General features: G+C 38.8%; 1 protein-coding gene across 1 annotated transcript in view; it reads left to right on the top strand.

The window, feature by feature from the left end:
• MYO10 (myosin X) overlaps positions 1 to 13,937 on the top strand; it is a 168,751-nt gene that overhangs the window by 143,432 nt on the left and 11,382 nt on the right. The window contains exons 26-33 of the mRNA XM_075744836.1: positions 936 to 1,059; positions 2,371 to 2,614; positions 4,915 to 5,010; positions 8,391 to 8,484; positions 9,192 to 9,247; positions 11,643 to 11,785; positions 12,234 to 12,428; positions 13,562 to 13,719. Of these exons, the coding sequence (XP_075600951.1) occupies positions 936 to 1,059; positions 2,371 to 2,614; positions 4,915 to 5,010; positions 8,391 to 8,484; positions 9,192 to 9,247; positions 11,643 to 11,785; positions 12,234 to 12,428; positions 13,562 to 13,719 (1,110 nt within the window). The remainder of the gene's footprint in view (positions 1 to 935; positions 1,060 to 2,370; positions 2,615 to 4,914; positions 5,011 to 8,390; positions 8,485 to 9,191; positions 9,248 to 11,642; positions 11,786 to 12,233; positions 12,429 to 13,561; positions 13,720 to 13,937) is intronic.

The raw sequence follows: 13,937 nt of genomic DNA, 5'->3' as shown, positions 1-13,937 counted from the left end.
CTTCTGTGTATGTTTCAAGGGGGCATACCAGGTAGCATGGCACGGAATTTATTTGAGAACAGACAGATTCAGTTATCCATGCAAGCTGCAACAGGATGGAATAAGCTGCTTGCAGAAGTCCCTGAAACGCCAGGTGTATTTTGAGATGACTTGAAGAGTAAATTTCACACGATGGCTACATTATTGAGGCAGACTCTAAGGAGCTCAGTTTCAGTGCCGTTTATGGAATATACTATGGGGTTTACTCCTACAAGTATTTTTGGAAGAATATGATTCCCTCACAGCATACTTCTGTGAGACTGTGACTGGGAAAGTGAAAAAGTATTTCAGCAACGCTGGCTTATTTAGAAGGAAAATGTTCGCACTAAAATATCTATTATAATCGAGGTTATGAAAGCCAGTCAAAGAGCCATCGTGGTCGTTGGGATAAGTTGGCAGTTCTTGCCTAAGAGGAAAACACTTTTATTTGTCTCTATTGAGGACTCCTTCCTGTTGCACGGCTCTGGGTGTGTGTCAGATACAGAACAGAAATTCTGATGATTTGGGATGAGGGTGGAGGAGAGCCATTACCACAGCTTGTGGAATGTTTCTTTTTCAAGACTTTTCTAAGCTGTTAACACATGGCACTTCAATGATGGAGGGAGGTAGCACAAGGTACCATACGCTGGCCGTGTTCTTGCAAAGGGATAACTTCTCAGAGCAGCTACAGAGCTGTTTCACAGATTGTTACATGACATGAGAGCTAGTGTGTGATTGAACAGGACCAGCTGCAACTTACTGTGGTGTACTCCTTCCTTTATGACCTAGATGAAAAACAATGAGGAATCATGACCTTCTAATACAATATAAAATGTTTTAGCTGAAGACTTCTAAACCAATTTCATCTAATCTCTTTCCTGAGAGATCATTTCACCTTTATTTTATTCCTTCTGTAGTTTGAAGACAGCGAAGAAGATTTTGACTCCAGGTTTGATACAGATGATGAACTTTCCTACCGGAGGGATTCAGTCTATAGCTGTGTCAGCCTGCCCTACTTTCACAGCTTTCTGTACATGAAAGGTACCGGGTGAAGCAGAATTTGCTAACTATACAAAATAACCAGAAAAGTTTATTACACCTTGCACTCCAATTCCTGTAGACTTATTTTCTAATTTTTCAAAGGGTAATAGAAAAGTCTGGAGAGAGCTGCTTTCAAATTAAGTTACTTTCAGTGGCATACATCTAGCAGCGTTTTTCCCGTCTGCGAAGGAACATCAACATTTTGTGCTGCCTCTGTTTCATTTTGCATCTTTGCTGGCTCATAAACAATGGAATATTCAGTATAAATGTAGCAGAATAACTCACAAAGTCAAATTGTACCAAATTTTGAGGAAAGCTGATTCCTTCTCCCAAAACCTTCTAACATAGACAGCATTCTGCATTGCAGACCAGTTTTACTGACCTCAGTCGACTTTCATTCTGAATCTGAAAGACACAAAGAAGTATATGTGTAGCAAAGGGGTGTGAGAGACTCTGAAAGAATATACACAGGAGTCCTCTGCTTAAGATTCTTGGGTTTGTCTTCTGATGATTGATAGTAAATTATAATCTAGATGAATCCTTGTATGATACTCATCACTGTAGAATAACGTATTTTCCTGGAATAGGAACGGTGATGAATGTGCACAGAGCTATGTTTGTGTGAAAAATGGTGTAAGCAGTCATCACTAGAATGCCTTTTACCTTCTACCGTAGTTAGCAGTAAGTTTTTGTGGAATGACAGGAGTATATTGGTTTGGTTAAGGTTTTTATGACTGTCATGTAACGACAGTGCAAGGTGTATTGTCTACTGTAATAAAACTCACAAGAAGTTTCAAAAGCACTTTGGTATGACTGAGATAACACTGGCCTATTTCCTACTGTAAGTATAGCTTTTCCAGGTTTTGTGGTTTTGAGTTAAACATCATTACCTCCTAATAGCCATAAGTATTTCAGAAAACTGGAGGAGGAAAGAGTTTAACACTGAACTTTTCTTAGATTATCATTGAGATACATTGAAAACATTGAAGTGTTGAAGATACAGTTCTCATATGCAGTAAGACCTTTTTAATAATTTATTATATATGTTATGTGTAATTATCTATTTATTACTTTTTTATAGAGAGATTTATTATGAATTCTCATTTAAGGGTCTTTAGGTTGCCAACAATATTGGTGGCCTTAAGGGTATGCAAAAATGAGATCTTTGGTTTCGTGGCTTAGAGCAAAGACTCAATGTAAGTACAGCACTGTTGGTCACATCTTCCAGCGTTGGTTTGGTCACAGCTTCTGTTTTATAATATAATTGTTTGTCTTAATTATGCATAAGCCCACATCTGTCTCTCTTGCCAGGTGGCTTAATAAACACATGGAAGCGACGCTGGTGTGTCCTGAAAGATGAGACCTTCCTGTGGTTTCGTTCCAAGCAGGAAGCACTTAAGCAGGGTTGGCTCCACAAAAAGGGGGGTGGATCATCTACGCTTTCCAGAAGGAACTGGAAGAAACGATGGTTTGTTCTCAGGCAGTCCAGGTTGATGTACTTTGAAAATGACAGTGAAGAAAAGCTAAAGGGTGCCATTGATGTCCGAACAGCCAAGTAGGTTTTGTGTGTTTATATGTTAGCCATAGTTCCTCCTAAATACTTCTCGGGGCTTAATCTGGGAACATGTTGAGTGCCCTGCCTTCAAATTGTGTGAATGCAAGCATGGGAGTGTGTGTGATGAAGTTGTTGAAAGCAAGTGTTGTCCTTACTTGGCTCTCTCTTACGTCTACAGAGTACTCTAGAGCTAAGCTAGCGCCAAATACTTCAGAAAACTGCTGCTATAATGAACCCGTCTATGCTTTCTCCCAGACTAGAGGCCCTACTTAGTCTGTACGGATTCCCAAGGCAATTTGGGGCGTGTTGCCAAGTCCGTAGCTGCAGGCAAACCTAGAATGGAGAAGGTGGAATTAATAGGCCCTGAATATACTTAAGTTACCGTGGGTCAAAGCTGTATCTTCTGTATGCATTTACGAATTTTTTCATGTTTAAAATAATTGTGGTAGTGTAGAAAAGTCTTTAAAATGCACATATTCATTAAAAAATAGAATCAATAAATCTAACTTAATAACTTACATCTTGCTAACTAAAGTTCCTTACCCCTTAAAATTCTATGCTTCCTGAGGCATGCATTGAAAAGTTTTCTAAGAGATGGTATTTTTCCTTCTAAACAGTCAGTATGCTTTATGAACTTATGGATTATCTAACTAATTTAAAAATTAGAGTGTGCTAATGGTGGTAGTCTCATTTCTGTATAAAACTGTACCTAAGCTTTCTTCCAAGGTAAAGAAAAATAGAAATGGCTGTAACACTTGATTCCTCTCTGCTACTTGTAATCTACATCTATCCATTTTATTTTGTTAATTTAACAGAGTACTTAAACTAAATTGAAAGCTTAGATTAATCTTTTCTTTGGAAGTCCTGGCTGGAGCATGATTTCAAGCAGGACAAAGTAAATAGTTTCAGTGAGCATCCTGACTTGCCCTTGTAAAACCAATGGGCTGCTGGCTGTCAAGTAAATACCTGAAGAGAGACTGAAGCTCCTACCACAATTTTTTTTGTTGTTGAAACTGAATTTGTCTCTGTCTTATGTACCATAGCATTTATTCAGCATATTTTTCTAACATGTTTAAACCTGGGGTTTTTTGTTGTCACCACATTGTTTCATTGACTGTGTCCTATAGAAGTTCTTTGCTGAATGTACCTTTAAAATTGTCATGTAAAGGTTGTTGAACCTAACTTGAACTGTAGGCTCACTCAATGACTATTTGTGTATAAAATAGCTAAAAGAAAGAGTGTTTGTATTTAAAGAGTTGTATGTCATGAGAAATAAGTAATAGCTTTTCTAGGTAACTTTAATAGTCACTGAGTGCACTCCCAACATATTGTGTGACTTACATATTTCACCACTCCACATTAGGGACGCTGTTCAAATTAAATAATCTTAGGCTAAGTCACTTAAAACACAGAACAGGGAGGTATTCTCTTGGACACTGTTGATGGGAGGGAAGGAAACCAAATTAAAGAGAATGGTAGAGAATTACAGCTTTTTATTTTAATAGCAGATAAATTGTCCTCATGAGTCTGGTAAGCAGAGCTCACATATATTGTTTATAGGACAGAGAATTACGAGAATAGCATAGCTGGTAGGGAAGTATAGCTAGTTAAGGAAATAATAAGCTTCAAATACAGCAAAGCAGCAAAAAGAAAATCAAGTTGATTTCTTAAGCTTTAGGAAAACCTGAAGTAATACATAAATTACTCCTTAAAAATCTTGTGCTTTGTGGTTCACAATTGTTAAATATATTGATAGTTGTCCAAACTACAGATTAGAAAGATGTAACTTTTCAGCACATGAGTGCTCAGCTTTTTCTGGAAGTCGTGTTTGGAATTGTCTTTATGCTGACTCACAACCACACAGAATCACTAATCCAGGTTTTGTTTGCTTTTTGCTTTCAATCTTCAAGAGCTTTTTTCTTTTTACCGCTCCAAAAATTAATTGGGTATGCAATCAGTTCAGAAATATATCCATTTCTCAACTCAGTTATCCTTGCATCTCTTGAGGTTTGATAATGCTTTTTCTTTAGTTCTTGATAAAACAATAGCAGAATAGTCAACTTGGTATAGAGACATTTACAGTAGTTTGAAAATTTGTACCTTATAGGCAGAAAACACAACAACTATAGTTTGGTGAATTAATACTGTCTGATACATCACATTGTGAGTTGCAAATGAATCTGATTAAGGCTGACTGCTGCTATTTTAAGTATCGGTAGTTTGCGAGCCTCTCAGCAGAACAGAATTTTCAAAATGTTGAAAATCTCTAATGCTCAATCTTGGCATTTTCTTCTTTTCAGAGAGATTGTTGATAACACAGGCAAAGAAAATGGTATTGATCTAATAATGGGTGACAGGACCTACCACTTAATTGCTGAGTCTCCTGAGGATGCAAGGTATGAAAATCATCAGGCCTTTTTCTTTTCTTTTTTTTTTTTTTTCCTCTTTTTAACCTCTATGCCATTCTGACTTGTGCTTGTCATTAATTTGTTTGCCCACTGTCACAAAATATTCAGTCTGTGTTAAACACGTGTCATTTAACACATTTTCGAAAGGCCTGCTGAGAAGAAAATCTTGTGGCAGAACGTTACTGGGAAGAGTCAGATTGCCAATGAAAATTTGCCTGGAACTTGGCTGTTACTCATCTATTACTAGCAACTTTTTGAAATACAGTATGTCTGTAGAGAAGCAGTCATCAGCCATTGATGCTTGTCTTGTGCATTACCCTGCTGTGTTTAGCTGCAGAGATTAAATCAATATTTAAGACCCAGTAACCTGCCTGAAATAAAGTACTGTTCTTTAGGGTTGGAATCTGTTTGCCTAAGCAGAGCTTAAATTTTTTTCAGATATAAGTTGTTATTTGGTCACTGGATTTTAGGGTGAAAGTGTGTTCATGGATAAGAAGAGCGTGCAGCGGAGTGTTTCCCTTTCTGCTGATTTAAAAAGGGTCTTGTTTTGTTGCTAAAGGATCCATATCAAACTGTAGGGGGAGGCTGGTAGGTGAGGAGCAAGCTTAACTTGTCAGATCAGTTGTAGTGCATCTTTTAAAAAAAAGATATAATCCCCACACTACAGTTCATACAAGATAATAATATCCTTGCCCATAAAAATCAAGCATTTAAATAAAGTGAACTTAGTAATCAAAGCTTATTACCCACTGCCTTGCTGCCCCAAGGCCAGAATACAGGATGTTCATGTCAACATCACTTGAGCTAGTTTTACTCTGAAGCCTTGACAGTTGCTTTGTATTCTGTTCTTTTTAAAGGTATGATACCTTTCTATGTATATCACAGGACCCTGAGTGTAAGTTTAGCAATGCTTACAATGCAGGATAATTCTTCATTTTTTAGGCATCCTTAAAAGTACCCTTGAAATAAGTATAAGATTTCCAGTACTCATTGTTAAGATTCTTGTGTGATGTGAGTATATTTTAAAATGAAGGCTTAGCTAAAGTGTCTTTTATTAGACTTGTGTACGTGCCCTAGGGACCAATAAGACATTATCAGACAAGAAATTGTCTGTTGTCATGCATCTCTTTCATTTCTTTCTTAAACGTGGAGGAGGAGAGACTCTATGCTATTGTTGTGTTTAGTACACATAACACACCATCCAGATGAAATTACTTTTTACCAGTGTATTTCATGTTTCTTTTTTCTCAGCCATCCCAGGAAAACTTTCGTGAGGGAGATGTGTAAGGATCTGCAGATGGGCTTAAGTCAAAGCCTCATTAATGTTTGGCATTGTTAAAAGTGAAATACAAAATTACTGGACTGTGCTGGTTCTGGATCTGCTTTTGAAAAAAATATTTTGTACATGGGTTAGATCATGATCTGAGGTTGCTTTTTGTTCAAATGATGGGAGAAAGCAAGAGAAACCTGACACTCCCCCCAAAAGAGGAATTACTATTTTGATTGTGGAAGTGTATTTGAGGAAAGAGGTAATGCTTCAGTGGGCAGCCATCGCTGAGGGTTTATTCCTTTCAAACCCCTAGTCTGTCTTTTTCCCTGTTCCTGGGTTCTAGGACTCAGCTGAAAACCAAAGGAGGTCCTGAGAGGGATGAAAGCAAAATGAGAGCAGAATTTGCCTTTGTCCTTTGCAAAGTGCCATGATTAATTTCTTTTTCATTGTTTACACAAAGATTACATGAAATCCTGAAAACTCTTCATTGTTCTTTAAAATCCAATAATAAATGATTACTAGTTGTGCATACAGTGGAATGAAGTCTTTTTTGTTTTTTAAATAGAAGACTGACATTTAAATAATTTGCAATTCCTGAGCCCAAAAAGGGAAGCTGAATTTAATTTGTGGGAATCTTTTGGTAGCTGACGTTTAGTTTTCTTCAGCTGATGGTTCCTTCTCTTGAGATGACCCCTCCCTCGTTTCGAGGGTTTTTCAGTGACGTTGTCTTACATCCAGCAAAGTAAGTGTTAAGCACAACCTCTCTGTGGCTATCTCTGAGTCTTAACAAAAGAATCAGAAATAAGTGTGTTCCCATCTTCTTTATTGTCAGGCACTCTAAATCTTCGTTTTTCTTCATGCCTTGTGCTGTCTCTAATGAAGGCATAAGCTGTTAGAAAGGATTTAGGGCATGGCAGCAACGGTACTGTTTGACAGACTACACAGGTTTTCTTAAGCTATTTTGGCAGTTCGGTTTCCAGATACCTCCATGATGGGGATCAGTTGGCTTCTGAATGCTGGAGTTAAGGAGGCAGCACTTCAGTGTCATAGGCATAAATACTGTGACTATCAGCAACTGCAGAAAAGATAGCTTTGTATTTCAAGCCAGTAGTTTTGCATTTGTTTCCTCAACCTGGTGGTGGTGGAGAAGCCTCTGCAGAAAAGTGAGGAGTCTGTTTTGAAGGCTGGGCTTTTGAGCCCTTTGAAAACTTGGCCCCGGGTGGTTTTCGTTAGAATGGCAAATTCATATCTCAAAGAATGGCATTCAGGAACCTGCCGAACAGGCCAAGCTCTGCCCTCAGATTTCAGTGGGATTGCTTAGAGCAGTTGAGCTTTATCATATTCAAGTGCCAGGAGGGTAGAGGTTTCCCAGAAGCAGAAGGTGTGGTTGGAATTAAATCCTTCTGCAATTGCTGCTCAGCACTAGGGACTGAAGTACTGGAAACCTCTCTGCCAGTTTTCCTGTTGTGGATGTACACAAGGCCACTGGAGTGGCACAAATTGGCTCTGGTTCAACTTCACTGGTCCTTCCAGCAGCTGGATTTTCCAATGCTCCATAGGGAACAAAAAACGTAGAGGTATTTGCTTGAGGTTTTTATTCTTTTTGCCCTCTCAGGCATGCCTCTACAGAGGACTTGATGGACTTGGGTGGTCCTTGCAGAAGTATCATTATAAGAAACTATTACCAGTCACGCTATCAGTGCAGCAGAATGTATAATCTGAAGGCTGGGTGTCCCATTAAAGGCTTCGTGTGCAGCTAGTAATGTATTTTTTTCCAGGTGAAATGTGTGGAAGGTATTACAAATACTCTCTAAGCACTCAGATGTGTCAGTGTGCTTACTGCCACTTTTTGTATGAGGTATTTGTCTTCAGGAAGAAGGGTATGACATGAGCTCGGATGGGAGATCTGGGGGGGCTTGCTTGGACCCAGTATTACTTGAACTGACATAAAGCCTTGCTGCTTTTATGTGTGTTGACAGAAGGAATCTTAAGCAATTTCAAAAACCTGCAGAACCTGCTAGATCTCTGCAGAACAAAGGTGACAGGAGGCTTGTGCAGAAGCAACGTTTTACTTACACTGCTGCCTTTCTCTCCACAGCCAGTGGTTTAGTGTACTGAGTCAAGTCCATGCGTCCACAGAGCAAGAGATACGAGAGATGCATGATGAGCAGGCAAACCCACAGAATGCTGTGGTAAGTCTAAATCTGAAGAACTTTTCAGAGCAAGTATTTTTAAAAAACAAGGGGTACTGTGGTGGCCACAGCTTCTAAGAGTCACAACCTGGGTTTCCTTAAATGCAGTGGTAGCTGTGACGCTGGCTGGAGGCTGATTCCTCTCCCATCATTCACCTTGATGAAAAATTAGTGTTGCTGTGGGGGGAGTTTTTTTCTGGTCCGGTTCCCTATCACACCACAGTGCATGCTTGAATTTGAAGTTTTGCAAAGATACAGTTAATGAGATTTCTCTGGTCCTGCATTTATCATTCTGTACAACATACACTGGGAATATATGGGATAAATTTGGAACCTAGTATCAAGGAAAGGGAAATAAAATCTTCTGCTTAATGGCTTCAGAAGTTTGTTCTGAGAGGATGCCATTTATATTTGGATGGCACTTTTAGGGGAAAAATTCAAGCAGGTTTGGAAGCATAGAAAAATAAGAGCAGTTTTTGAGCTGCCTCCATCTTAACTAGAGATAATCTTCTTACTGGATCTGTTTATCTGAGTCTCTTAGTTTTCCCCTCAGCAGTTTTAATTTTTAAGAGAAACTGATGCCCAAATCTGGAGTTCATTTTGCTTGATTAAAGCTGCTGCTCCTTTCACCTGTCTCTGAGAAGAGTACTGTGAGTAACATAATAGTAACTGTCTTCCTCCTTTTCTGGTTGGATCTTTGTTAACAGGGTACACTCGACGTAGGACTAATTGATTCTGTCTGTGCTGCTGACAATCCAGATAGGTAAGTCAGAACCATGCCTGGTGACTTTCCTTTTCTCCTTTCTCCAGCCAAAATCAGATGCTTTATACTTTAGTCTCTATATTCTACTGACCAACCATGCATCCAAGTGATTCGTTATTGCCTCCCTTTTCATAGTACTAAACACCACATGTCCAAAGATGGAATAGGAATGGTGGGTTTTGTGGGGGCTTTGCTAACTTCTCTGACACTGCTTTGGCTGCTAAAGTAATCTAAAAGTAGAAGATTAAATATTTATTTTATTTATACAAGTAATGCTCCTGAAAAAGAGAAGCTTATTTTTGAGTTCTTTAGCAATATAGCAGGCAGAAAAAAACATTTTAACATTTCTCTGTTCATCTTCTCATGCAAGAATGTTGTATTCTACAGGGATGAGAATTATTTCCCAGAATAAAATGTCTTGTAACAAAGACAATGCAGCGCAAATAAGAACTGTCAGGCTAGTCTTAATTTTTAACTAGTAACGGTGTTTTGGGGGATAAAAAGTAATCTGGGTTGAGGCTATGACACTGGTTATAAGATTACTGGCTGTGAGGTGTTATTTGTACTGTTGGAGTTCATTCCAGTCTCCTCATTGCAGATGTGTGAAACAGCTGGGTTTAAGTTACTGGTTTGTAACTGCCAAGTACAGACTTTGGCCTGCCAAGACCCTGATATCACAAGTAACAGTGGTTATAAGGCCAGGTTTCCTAAAGAATACAACACAAATGTCCAGAGCTTTCAAAATTTTAAGTTAGAAAGGCATTTCTCCTGTAAGCATTTTTCACACAGATTTTGTTTTTCCCTATTTTTTTTTTTCAGTTCTCTGAGTCTAAATCAGTGATGGAAGGTTTTTCAATTAGGAAACGAATGAGACTAATACAGGCAATAGATTATTTTTATCTTGACACATATGAACCCACTATTGCAAGCTCAAAAAAGAGAAGCTGAGCAGAGAGCCCTTTGAATCTGTATTCAGAAAGAATCCCAAGAACAGGGCTGCCATTATTTTCCTAAACTGGGGAGGAGGAGGGGGGAGCCTGGAAGGTTGGCTACTGTGGATCATAACCTCCTGTTCAATAGCTTGATCTACCTCAGTTTATACCTTAGCCCTCTCCTTTTTCAGTTCTCTTGCTACAGCTCATCTGTAGCTTCTGTCTTGTATATTCCATTATCCAGCTTTCTAGAGTGTGCTTCATGTAGCTCAATCCAAAGCTTCCTCCTCTTCACGCATTTTACAGCATGGTCAACAAAATTCTTCAGTTCACATGTCCACTTGTTTCCTCACCCACCACTCTTCCTGAACAATGTAACACTTCAGCACCACAGTGAGTGTGACCAAAATGTTGAATTCTCATCAGTCCCTTACCCTCTTCTATGGCACTGGTGAGCACTAGCTGTACATAACTCTGAGATAACTGTTAAGATAACTTACACACTTCTCATGTTACTTGATTTACTGTAACCTCCCTTCACACAGTTTTCTACTAATTTCATTTACTTTTTTCTTTATTCTGTCATCCATTTAGCTTTTATATGGCACACACTGGTTTTGGAGAATGGTATCATATTGGGGTGAACCTCTCCATCCCCATAAACAATTCTTTGATTGGTTCTGATTTCTGCCCAGTTACCTTCTTGCAAGAACCGTAAAAGGAAGGCCTGTGAGCTTCTTGTGCCTGGGGTGGCCCAGACTGAATTGTTCCCATTTTCTACATCTGATACAGTTCTTAATCTTAAAAAACTGTGTGTGTTCCAGGATGAAAAAATAAACAGTGAAGGGTTAAAGCAAGTATTTGTAGGCTGAAGAACCTGCCTCTCTAATCCAGAGAGCTATCAGCACAGTTCACTTGGGCTAGTTCTTCATGCTTCAGTGAATCCTGGTGTAGGACTGGATAAAAGCCAGACTCTCATTAAAAATAGATTGTACTCTCTGCGAATTGGGTTGCACTGCATTAAAAATAAAAGAATCTGTGTTCACATGCTGCTTCACTATAGACCTTTCTAAACTGTAGTTGGTTTTAGCTAATGTAACTGCTGAAGCAGACACTCTAAATAGATCTGACCCTGAAATAGAGTTCTGATTCATGTCCAAAGCTGATTAAAGATTGCAGGTTTTTCTCACCATAGGTTTATTTTGGGATAGGACGAGTTGCAATTTGATGTAAACTTTCCCACCGTTCAGAGCCCAAGCATTTTGGTGTGAATCTACCGTAACTGAGTCTTTACACATGCTTAAAGTTTGTTAGGTTTAGTGGTGGTGAAATAAATGCTTTAGAGGAGGATAGTATTTAAATAGAAAATGCAAACCATGGATAGTGTTTATGGTTATGGTAGTGAGGCAAACAGTACATATGTTGATTGTAAAGGCTTTTTCAATCTTCATTTATTTTTGTAGACCCAATTCATTTGTGATCATCACAGCTAATCGTGTTCTTCACTGTAATGCTGACACTCCTGAAGAGATGCATCACTGGATAACACTGCTGCAAAGGTCGAAGGGGGACACTAGAGTGGAGGGACAAGAATTCATTGTGAGGGGTAAGAATCGAGTGGGGCAGTAACAAAGTAATTAACATCTGTTAAGCTTCAAAGAGATTTTTCCCACAATACAGTCTGGGTAATATGTTAGCATTGCATGGCAGTGTTGGAGCTTCATCGTTGTACAGTGGAGTTTGCTCACAAATTAATACAGTTGAAATTACACTCCTGCTGTGCCATGTAAGAGAACACTGTGATGATGACAAAAGTTGACAAAAGAAATTTTTCGAGGTAAACACCAAAGTAGAAAAGTTTTTATATGGATTTTACATAGTATCTTCATCATTTCATCGTCTGAGAATTTTACTCAAAATTGTTTAGAATGTGGGCTAAACAATTCACATCATATTTTTGTTGTTGTTAAAAGTATACAACTAACTTTTAGCAACTTAATTGTGTCCAACTCTTTAAAAAAAAAAAAGTGTGATTCAAATTGTGTCTTTGACAGGATGGCTACACAAGGAAGTAAAAAACAACCCAAAGATGTCTTCGTTAAAACTAAAGAAGCGTTGGTTTGTTTTGACGCACAATTCTTTGGACTACTACAAGAGTTCAGAGAAAAACGCTTTGAAATTGGGTACACTGGTCCTGAACAGCCTCTGCTCAGTGGTCCCACCTGATGAAAAAATCTTCAAAGAGACAGGTAATTGTTTGCTCTTGTTCAAATATGCTTTCAGTTGCCTTCTGCCTACCTAGTGATGCAACAAACAGTGCATAAGAATATTTTAAATGGATTATTACAGTTGCAGTTTGATGAGCAAATCAGGTTCCTAAGTCACTGAGGCATTTTACTGGGAATTACTGGGTGAAAACCAGAGGTAATAACGTAAACAGGAGTAAAATTTGTTCTCACCAACGTTCAAGTTATCATAGACTGACGCTGTTGCTAAGTTAGTGTGAACACTTACGTTTACACATCAAAGACCTCAGGAAAAACATGGGTAGCGCTCTCCTCATACATTATTTTATGTGCTGAGGAACTATGAGCACTAATATTGGTGGAGCAAGTATAGGGAGATCTAGAGTAAGAGTCCAGTTTGTGCTAACCTACATACTACTTCTGAGTCAGCTCCCCTGTGCATTTTCAAAACCGGTTTTCAACTTGGAAGTGGCTCTTTGCAAATGAGAAGCAACTGTTGGCAGTCCTATAGAATCTCATTGGGGTCACTGACACTTCAAAGAGGCTTTCACTAGTGAAAGATGAAATAGCTTTTCTTTAATTGAATCTGCTTCATAAAAAGCCTGTACAGTGATGCAGAGGGAGAATTTGAACTGAAATGCTCTGTCATAGTTGCCACTTCATTGGTGTGAAATTAATGACTTTTTTACAGAAGAGGTAGTTCATGCTCCACACCTGTTTGTACGTGTGCCGCAGATGATGAAAGGACTCGCATACAAAGCAAGACTGTCTCAGATTTTCCTGTTACAGACAGAACTGGAGAAGTAGGGCCCACAAGTAGCTAGCAGTATTTTCCATAGTGTTGTCTTGTGGTCACTGTCACTAAGATTACTGGCTAAAATGGGAGGGTGCACGATGGTGGCTGTACACTGAGATTACTCCTAGGCTTTTTTAAAGGAGAGAATCTCTTTTAATACCATAGTATCTGTATTATGGTCCTTAACTAGTCATACATCATCTTAGTTCCTGAAAAACTGCCAGCTTGATCCAGAATGCAGCAGTTGGGGTCTGATGGGACTACAGCTGTTTTCAGAGAGAAGTTGGGGTATTTTTATAGATACAGCTTCTATGACTATTAATTCCTACTGTTGTGCTAGGTTATTGGAATGTAACTGTATATGGACGCAAGCATTGTTACCGTCTCTATACAAAATTGCTTAATGAGGCAACTCGCTGGTCAAGTGCCATCCAGAATGTGATTGACACAAAAGCGCCAATTGATACACCAACTCAGCAACTCATTCAGGATATTAAGGTAGGCACGAACAGGAGGGCACGGGGTGGAAAAGAATGGTTGCTTAAATATTTGAAATCAGTCTCTTTTTTTTATGTTGGCTTTGCCACATGGCGTAATAAAGCAGAAAATGAGAGTTTTAATCACTGCTACTAATCTTTTCCCTTAGAGGGTGCCACCTCATCTCTCATGGAAAAGAAGTACCAAGTCCTAAATTCCAAGACTATGAACGCTGTTCA

Source organism: Balearica regulorum, chromosome 2 (assembly GCF_011004875.1).
Source record: "Balearica regulorum gibbericeps isolate bBalReg1 chromosome 2, bBalReg1.pri, whole genome shotgun sequence".
In the NCBI taxonomy this organism is placed as follows: Eukaryota; Metazoa; Chordata; class Aves; order Gruiformes; family Gruidae; genus Balearica; species Balearica regulorum.
This window is presented reverse-complemented; position numbering and strand designations above follow the sequence as displayed.